At 33.3% G+C, this 9,136-nt stretch overlaps 1 protein-coding gene across 1 annotated transcript; it reads left to right on the forward strand.

Annotated features, from left to right (window-relative positions):
- The first annotated feature begins 277 nt into the window (after positions 1 to 277).
- On the forward strand, positions 278 to 8,250 carry LOC110339251 (pancreatic alpha-amylase-like). The gene is given in 12 exon segments (XM_040751498.1): positions 278 to 467; positions 792 to 937; positions 1,811 to 1,999; positions 2,722 to 2,753; positions 2,755 to 2,914; positions 3,987 to 4,120; positions 4,757 to 4,854; positions 4,857 to 4,878; positions 4,971 to 5,070; positions 6,309 to 6,427; positions 6,535 to 6,660; positions 8,046 to 8,250. Coding segments are annotated over 12 exon segments (1,491 nt in total). The 5' UTR covers positions 278 to 292; the 3' UTR covers positions 8,236 to 8,250.
- The last annotated feature ends 886 nt before the right edge of the window (positions 8,251 to 9,136 follow it).

Genomic DNA, 9,136 nt, shown 5'->3' on the forward strand with positions numbered 1-9,136 from the left:
AGATTTAAACATGGAAAGTCCTAGATACTTTTAACTTCAGTTGTAATATACTGGTGGAGGATATAATACATAATATCTAGAACAAATGAAATAATACTTTACCTTGAAAGACATTAAGTTTATTCTCCATGGCAGTTTCTGAAGATTCTTCAGCTGCTCACATCGTTGTTGGTAATTTCTTTCAGATTATAGTCTGTACTCTAAATATTTATTCATGAGCATTTCTTTCAAAATGTACCTTTTGCAGCATATAAATAGGTACTAGAAAGAACCCTGACAACTTCAAAGCAAAATGAAGTTCTTCCTGCTTCTTTCCCTCATTGGGTTCTCCTGGGCTCAATATGACCCACAAACTCAGTATGGGCGTACTGCTATTGTCTGTCTGTTTGAATGGCGCTGGGTTGATATTACCAAGGAATGTGAACGATACTTAGCTCCTAAGGGATTCGGAGGGGTTCAGGTAAGATGTTTAAAGTTTAAATGTAGAGTTTACTGTGCTCACATAAAACAATATTCTAATCAAGAATTGTGAGTCTGGACGATAAATTCTTTTCACTCATAACTTTCCTGTGGAAGGAAAAACTTTGATGAGGGTGGCTTCTTATACTTGGTTGTAGGATAATAGTGTGATCTATGCAATGTTTTTTCATATATTCAGTGTGTTATTAATCAACAGAGGGTCATGTGCACAGGTTGAGAAGTCATGTCAGATCTTTGATGAGTCCCTAGAAGATTTAGTTATGTAACGTAAGCAGTACTCTGGTACTAATTATCACTGTTCTATTTGTAAGTCTCTCCACCCAATGAAAATATTGTGGTTTACAATGCATCAAGGCCTTGGGGGGAAAGATATCAACCAATTAGCTACAAAATATGCACAAAGTCTGGAAATGAAGATGAATTCAGAGACATGGTGACAAGGTGCAACAATGTCAAGGTAAGAGATGTCACATCTTCTTTAAAATTATTTTGTATGAAAATATTTCTCTTTGTTTGTAGTTAATTTTATTTGAGTAGGTTTGAATTTCTAAAATTTTGCATTGCATTTTTTGGGGTTTTTTCGAGACAGGATTTCTCTGTATTGTCTTGGAGGCTGATCTGGAACTTGCTTTGTAAACCAGGCTGGCCTCGAACTCAGAGAGATCCACCTGCCTCTGCCTCCCGAGTGCTGGGATTAATTCATTGCATTTTTATCTGTTATTGAAAGTGCACTTCTATCTTGTCACCTTTTAAACCCGTGAATACATATCTTTTGAATTTGAAAGAATATTAATCACACAGCAAAACGTTCACTTTTAAAATTAGTAACTACAAATTCTTCCTAACATATTTCTGTCAAGCATTGTGCCAAATGGGTGCATTAAGTCATTTTATTTAATTCCTTTTTCATCACACAATTCTTGAGTTTTCTTTCCCATCACTGTTTTTAATGGTAATTGTCTACTTTCTCTTACAATGAAGAGATATCTATCTACCTTCTGGTCTTGTAATCTAAGTTTTTCTAGTGATCCTGAAAAATTTCAAACATAGTACTAACATTTTTGCACTGTGTCTTTCTTCATCAAAAACTGGTATTTTATTTGTAGTTATGGTAGTTTCTGTTTATCTCCACTTAACAGTTCTGTTTCCAAATATTAGGACCGTTGTTGATCGTATATCACATTTGTTTCCTTTCCCACTTTATTGTCTTTTCTAACAAGTCTATAAAGCAGCAGAAAATATATTCTGGAGATTTGCTAGCATGTTATGAGCTTGCCATTGAAACTCTGGATTCCTAAGTCTAGCTGAAATATGCACTTTCCTTCTCCAGGTCCGTATTTATGTGGATGCCGTTATTAATCACATGGGTGGAGCAGGTGGTGGTGCAGGAACAAGCAGTACCTGCGGAAGTTATTGCAATGCTAATAACAGGGACTTTCCATCAGTTCCAAACTCTGGTTGGGTTTTTAATGATGGTAAATGTGATGGAGAAATTTATAACTACAATGATGCTAATCAGGTAATGAGAGATATATTGATCAGAATAAATAAGTATCTAAACATCTGGGAATTCACAAGGAATTCATGGCTAGCCATTATATGTATTCTGATCCTATAGAAAAACAGCTTACTAAGACAGGATGGTTGAAAAATAGACATGAAAAAAGTGTCCTGAATGCTTGTTGCATTATTTTGTGAGGGTACACCAAAAATCAAGGTAAAAGGGAAATATGCTCCCTGGTGACTGTGTAAAAAATTTAAAAACATTGTTTTATCAATTATATAAACATCACAATATAGAGAAATATTAGAAGTCAAAAATCAATATTTTAAAACCACTTCAAGTATTAGGTTATATTTTCAGATTTGGAGCATGACACTTACTTTTATGTGGAACTTCCTGAAATGGATTCTGTGAACTGCATAAAATAAAGACGGAAGAAAAACTAGAAGGAGAGAAGCAGAGGAAGAGAGAGGAGGTCAGAGAGATAGAGAAGAGAGAAGGGATGGAGAAGAGAATTAATTAGCTAAAATTCTCATCAATTTTATCTGATACTTTCTATATATACAACAGCAAATATTTTAAAACCTATGTCCCATTTAAAACACCTGTACTACCCACATTCTAAGTAAGGCAATATGAAAATGTCCATTTGTAAATGGGTGAGTGATTGAATGGCGAAATGGATTTGTAGAACATACATGACTTTTATTAAATCAATCATTTTTTTGTTTCAATAGGTCAGAAATTGTCATCTAACTGGACTTCTGGGATAACTATATGAACAATCTCATTGACATGGGTGTAGCAGGGTTCAGAATTGATGCTGCTATGCACATGTGGCCTGGAGACATAAAGGCAGTTTTGGACAAACTGCATAACCTAAATACAAGATGGTTCTCTCAAGGAAGCAGACCTTTCATTTTTCAAGAGGTAAAACAATATTCATGTTCTTTTAAAAATTTTAATAATATAACTTAATTACAATGTTTCTCCCTTCCCTTTCCTCCCTCCAACCTCTCCCACATACCTTTCCGTACTCTCCTTGAAGTTTGTGGTCTGTCTTTTGACTTATTGCTATTACATACTCTCTCTCTCTCTCTCTCTCTCTCTCTCTCTCTCTCTCTCTCTCTCTGTCACACACACATATACATGCACATATGTTCTTAAATATAACTAATAAAGTTCATATTGCTACCAATATATTTATATGTTAGTACTGGATAATCAATTGCTATGGTCTTCCCTGGTTTCCATTTTCAGATTTCCTCAGTTGCCTGTAGTTCTTACTCTACTTCCTTGTGTGGTGGTGCATCCTTGTGGGCTTTTCTTTAAATGACATAATTTTGTAAACCATATAATAGTTAGGAGATTATCACTAAGTATCCAGTTCATAATGTAGGTTAATACCTCAGTCTGTAGAATTAGATTGTTATTAATAACAAGATTGATGTTATTCAGAGGTAGTACACCAAATTCTTTACCACAGCAAGTTCCAAGTTAGTGCAACCTTCATTAATTCATTCTCTAAATCCCCAGACACCATTATAAAAGACAGAACAATCATAATGTCTATTGTCTCAAGCCAATCTTTCTGAGTTTTAAGATTTGTCTCAAGTTAATCAGGTTTCTAAGTGTTTAGACAAATTGAAGCATTTTCTGCAGCAATGATGTCATCATTTGAAGCCTTGGTAGTTCTGTTTCCTTGGAAACATTAATGAATTTATAAGCGCTTTTGATGCAAACTTGACAGCAAGTGTTGCATCAGTGTGGAATAATGAATTTTTCCGTTGGTCAGCCATTTTGGAAGATAAGAAGTGATCCTGTAATTGGGTTTCTTTCAATTTCAATTCTTTATGGAGAAATAAGAATTTCAGTATACAGAAAGCCATTAGGAACATTTCAAATAACAAAAATATTATAAGGATTTCTAAATGGCATTATATTTAAATAATATGCTTTAAATTTATATTAAAAATTACAACTGACACAAGGTATCTGCTAGGTCATTGATCTGGGTGGTGAGGAAATTACAAGTAGTGAGTACTTTGGAAATGGTCATGTGACAGAATTCAAGTATGGAGCAAAACTCGGCACAGTTATCCGCAAGTGGAATGGAGAGAAGATGGCTTATTTAAAGTAAATATACACCATTTCTTCATCTAATCTGTCATAGATCTTTTGCCATTTGACATCAATAAGTTATATCTTCAAATATTCTAATTTAAACAGCTATGGCAAGTTGATTATTATGCCTTTATTATTTCGAAACCCCCCTAATTATATTTTCCATTTGCAATGTTAATCAATAGGTGGCCCTGGAAATCCAAACCATCACTTAACAATTTTTATCCATTTGTGATAAGTCTGTTAGATTCCAGGAATGTTTACCTATGGTCTATTAAAGCTAGGTTATTATTATAAAAAGTTTATATGCATAAATGAAACTCATACTTTGGTCAAGTATGAAATTTACATATGTTATATCACAGAATTAATTGGAAATTTTGAATGTTGTATTATTACAGCACAGTAGATTTCCATTCTATGTAGTGTAAAATGGATGTTTTACTTCTCAAGTCCATAAACTTATAATACAGTGAAAAATTTAAAGAAAAAATATTTAAGAACAAAAAGATTGTATTGTAAGACCTAAACGAGGATATGTATTATAGAAAATGATATTAGATGTGTCATATGTGCACATGTACATATAAGTTACATTTCTTATGGAATTGTCATTTATTTAGTTAACTGAGGATATGATATGAAAAGTAAATCTAAGGTGTTATGGGGTTTTGTGCTTTCTGACAGAGCTCTTGAGTTTGTGGACAACCATGACAGTCAGCGAGGACATGGGGCTGGGGGAGTATCCACCTCACATTCTGGGATGCTAGGTAGGAGAATTTTCTTTCCTCTTGTGTAACCCGCCTGTAATGACAGCATTACATTATATACTTCTGCTTTAATAACATTTTGAAACTTTCAGACTGTGTAAAATGGCTGTTGGATTTATATTGGCTCATCCTTATGGATTCACACGGGTAATGTCAAGTTACCATTGGACAAGAAACTTCCAGAATGGAAATGTAAGTCTTCAAGTTGTTCAAAGCATATTTTAATCTAGGAAAGAAGAGGTTCTGTTTTGATTTTACACAAAGTTATAGCATATGATAGTTATCATTTTGTGTTTATTCCCCAAGGTTTGTAAAGTAAGGCCATTGAAAAAGTAACAGTAAAAGCAATAGTTTAAATAAGAGAAAGAGACAGAATAAAAACAGCTGTGACTGATAAAGCCCCGACCAATAAAGTTAATGTGAAATCATGCCTGATAACACTGATTAGAATTTCAAGCTCTTTCTGTCCTTGATATAATCAATGTTAACATATTAAGATACTTTTAATTTTTCCTGTGAAATAAGAAGATAGCTTATTTGAGGGAAATTAAGGAATATAATAGATAGAAATTTATGAGTGTTACTGAACAGCGAGTTGCTAGGGAGTCTATAAACAATATGTGTTTATAGAATTATAAACAATATAAATGTTGGTTAGGTGTATAAGTTTAAACAGTTTCAGAACTAATCTAAGAAATAAGAATATCAGATATCTGAAAGACTATGCGAAGTTTTCTGTTTCAATGCAAGAATCTAGAATTGTAGAGAAACATCAAATATAAAATAGAAATGTTTTTTCATTAGACATCTGACAAATGTTTTTTTCTGTTTTAATTTCAAAGTGAGTTTCCTCTGATTTTATTGAATTTTTTCCTGCTTAGAATGAGCCTTTTTCTTTTTCAGAAATATATTCAACTTTTAGCCATCATCAAATTGTTTTTATACTTTGTTAATCTTACCAGCCAGTAGTAAGAAATCAACTAATATTGACTTAGAAATTGTTATATTAAAAGCATTTTCATAGATGTTCTTTAATTTTTATAGGAGCCAAGAACTGTGTCTCTGTTTTATGGATAAACAGAGGTATGTTTATGCTATATATAAGTTGAAGATTTTTCAGGTGGTGTTTGAAGTCTGTTATGAAACAGTTGAGTTCTTGGCTCTAATTTTCTACGCGTTAGGTGACATTGAAGAGCATTTAGTACTATTGAGAGAAGCTACTGTATTGATAGAAAAAAAGATCTTTAAAATTGCTACTGGTATTATGAATTTGCACAGAAGATAAGGACTCAGGGAACATCTGTAAATACTTGAAAGACTTAAATTAAAATTAAACACTTCAAAACAAGAGGCTTAGGTTTAGTTTGCTGTAGTGGAAAGAAATGGGCAGATACAAGCATTCAAATGACCTGATTATTTCAATAATTAAGGATGTGAATGACTGGATTGGACCACCTAATAACAATGGAGTAACAAAAGAAGTGACCGTTAATCCAGACACTACTTGTGTCAATGTCTGGGTCTGTGAACATCAGTGGCGTCAAATAAGGTGGGAGTGTCCCCAACAAATCTTGTCTCACAAGAGTGTTGTTTAACTTTGTTTAAAATTGTTGAAGTTTAAGGGTACCAGCATTTCACATGATATTGTACTTTTAGGAACATGGTTGCCTTCAGAAACGTAGTCAGTGGTCAGCCTTTCTCAAACTGGTGGGATAATGGCAGCAACCAAGTAGCTTTTGGCAGAGGAAACAGAGGATTCATTGTCTTTAACAATGATGACTGGTGAGTGGATATCAATTAAAGTAGGATTGTATACCCTTATATGCTTAGATCTTTCTTTTCTTTTCTTGTTCATTTAATTTTTCATATGTGAAAAATCTTTTAGATAATGAATTTATACCACAAAATAAATGTTCAGGGTACAGAAGAAAAGCGATATTTGATTATATATTTTCCTTATTTTTAATAAGATTTTGTTTTTGAGATCTTTTACCATATGTTACAATGGCAGTAGTATATATTCATATTTGCAAGCTCATTTTACACATTTCATAAATAATATAAAAAGTAAATATATGTCTTAACATCATTAAACAATGTACCATATTAGTACTGGAGTACTTTCCCAATACCTTTGAATATCTCTTATTTTTCATCCATTATATGTGTACAGTCTTCCTTGTTCTATGTCTTTGTTTTAAATATTTTAAAATATATGTATACTTGCATCTGGTCAATGAGTGTCTTCAAGAAGCTGCTAAATTTTGCCTTTCAAACATTCTTTATTGTCTTTCACTGTGGTTCTTTAATATGAATCTTCCTTTATTGTTTCCTCATCGGTAGTACTCTAGCTCAGACACAGGAGTGGAGGGCAAAACCTTTAATTCTAGCATCCAGCAGTTAGAGGCAAGCATATTCTTGTGAGTCTGAGGCAAGCTCTGTTTGTATGTGAGTTTCAGTAAAGTCAGGTCTGTGTAGAGAGACTCAAAAACAAAACAAAATGAAACAAACAGGAAAATAACACTTGCTCAGAGAATCTCTTTGAGAACAGGTGAGCTGTCTCAACACAAAATCAGTTTCCTTTCAGATTAAGAATATTTTCCAGAAGTTCTATTTTATTGGTTGAAAACAAAATAATTGAAGCACATATTTATTTTTAAAGTACACATGGCTGGTTGTTTAGGAACACTGGAATTACTTTATACAGTTTCCTATTACAAACTTGTATGTATTCATAGAAATGTTAGATAATATTTAACTCTAGAAAAAACCCCTTGCAGCATAATGAAATCTAATAACTTTGGAAAAAAGATGCTATTAACTTTTTTGAAGTCATAACTTCATATCTAGCAGAGCATGGACTTGAATGAATGATGGCCCTGAGTGGAGGAGGCCTTTCGTTCTTAGCTATCCTGGGTTCTCTAGATTTTTTTTGTCTGGCAGCAGTCATCACAGCCAATGAAACTAACAGAAATTTAAAATAATACCTCCAGTGTAGAAAATTATCTTGCTCTCCCACTTGCAGTCTTAGTATTTGGATTCTCTCACTGAGGCTCTGAGTACTTAGCATTCTGTAGCACAAGGTTGAGGCGTTTACTGTTATATTGATAATGGATATTCCTGCACCTGACTGGGTTGAATTTAAATTAAATGCTACTTTTTTCTAGGGCTTTGTCAGCAACTTTACAGACTGGTCTTCCTGCTGGCACATACTCTGATGTCATTTCTGGAGACAAGATTGATGGCTATTGCACTGGAATAAAAGTCAATGTTGGCAGTGATGGCAAAGCTTACTTTTCTATTAGTAACTCTGCTGAAGACCCATTTATTGCAATCCATGCTGAATCAAAGTTGTAGGACTCAAATTAAATACATATAAAGTATCAACTGTTTTATTTTTCATATCTGCCCTATTATTTTATTTTTTCTCTTCTTGATTATTACATGTGCAGCACTGGGGGATTGTCTCAAATGATTATTACGTGTGTATATGTGATGTGCATATATGAGCAATGGAATGATGTAGGATGTTTGAACAACCCTATGCGATGGCTTTGCCTCTGTCCCTTTGCCCATGTGCTGTGGTATCACATGAGTCTTCAGGTTTTTCAGGAAAACAGTGATGAGCACTGTTGAAAACTCATAATTACCTTAATTTTTAGAGTTTCTCTCCTTTAATTAAAAGCCGTAAATAATCAACTTGAATAGACAATATCATAAAACTCACATATAGTCATTAGATAACTTCCAAGATTTTCTATGTATTAGCAAAAAATGCAGTTTTTCCAAAATATTTCCCAGAACTCTGAAGTACATCCTGACAAATATATTGCTTTACCATTAATGAAATTTCCACCATGTATTTATAGATATTGCATGAAAATTATTTTTAATAAAAATTCTCTCAGAATCTAATGACATTAAAATGTTTTGGCTACTTGGAAATGCATCATTGTTCAGTTTTATATAGTTACCATTTTCTTCCAATTTCTCATAGTTATTTCAAGAAAAAATTAATTGTTCCTAATTCCACAGTACACACACACACACACACACACACACACACACAAACACACCACACACACACACAGAGAGAGAAAGAGAGATAGAGAACCAGAGAGCCAGAGAGAGATATAATTGTGTTGATCATACATCAAAGTCTCATAATATTCACTAATCACATTCTACCTTCCATCTTTAAAGCACCCTTATGCATGCACATACATGTTCAAGCCTTTTTGTTGGCATCTGGCAATGC

Source organism: Mesocricetus auratus, unplaced genomic scaffold (assembly GCF_017639785.1).
Source record: "Mesocricetus auratus isolate SY011 unplaced genomic scaffold, BCM_Maur_2.0 Super-Scaffold_100009, whole genome shotgun sequence".
NCBI lineage: Eukaryota > Metazoa > Chordata > Mammalia > Rodentia > Cricetidae > Mesocricetus > Mesocricetus auratus.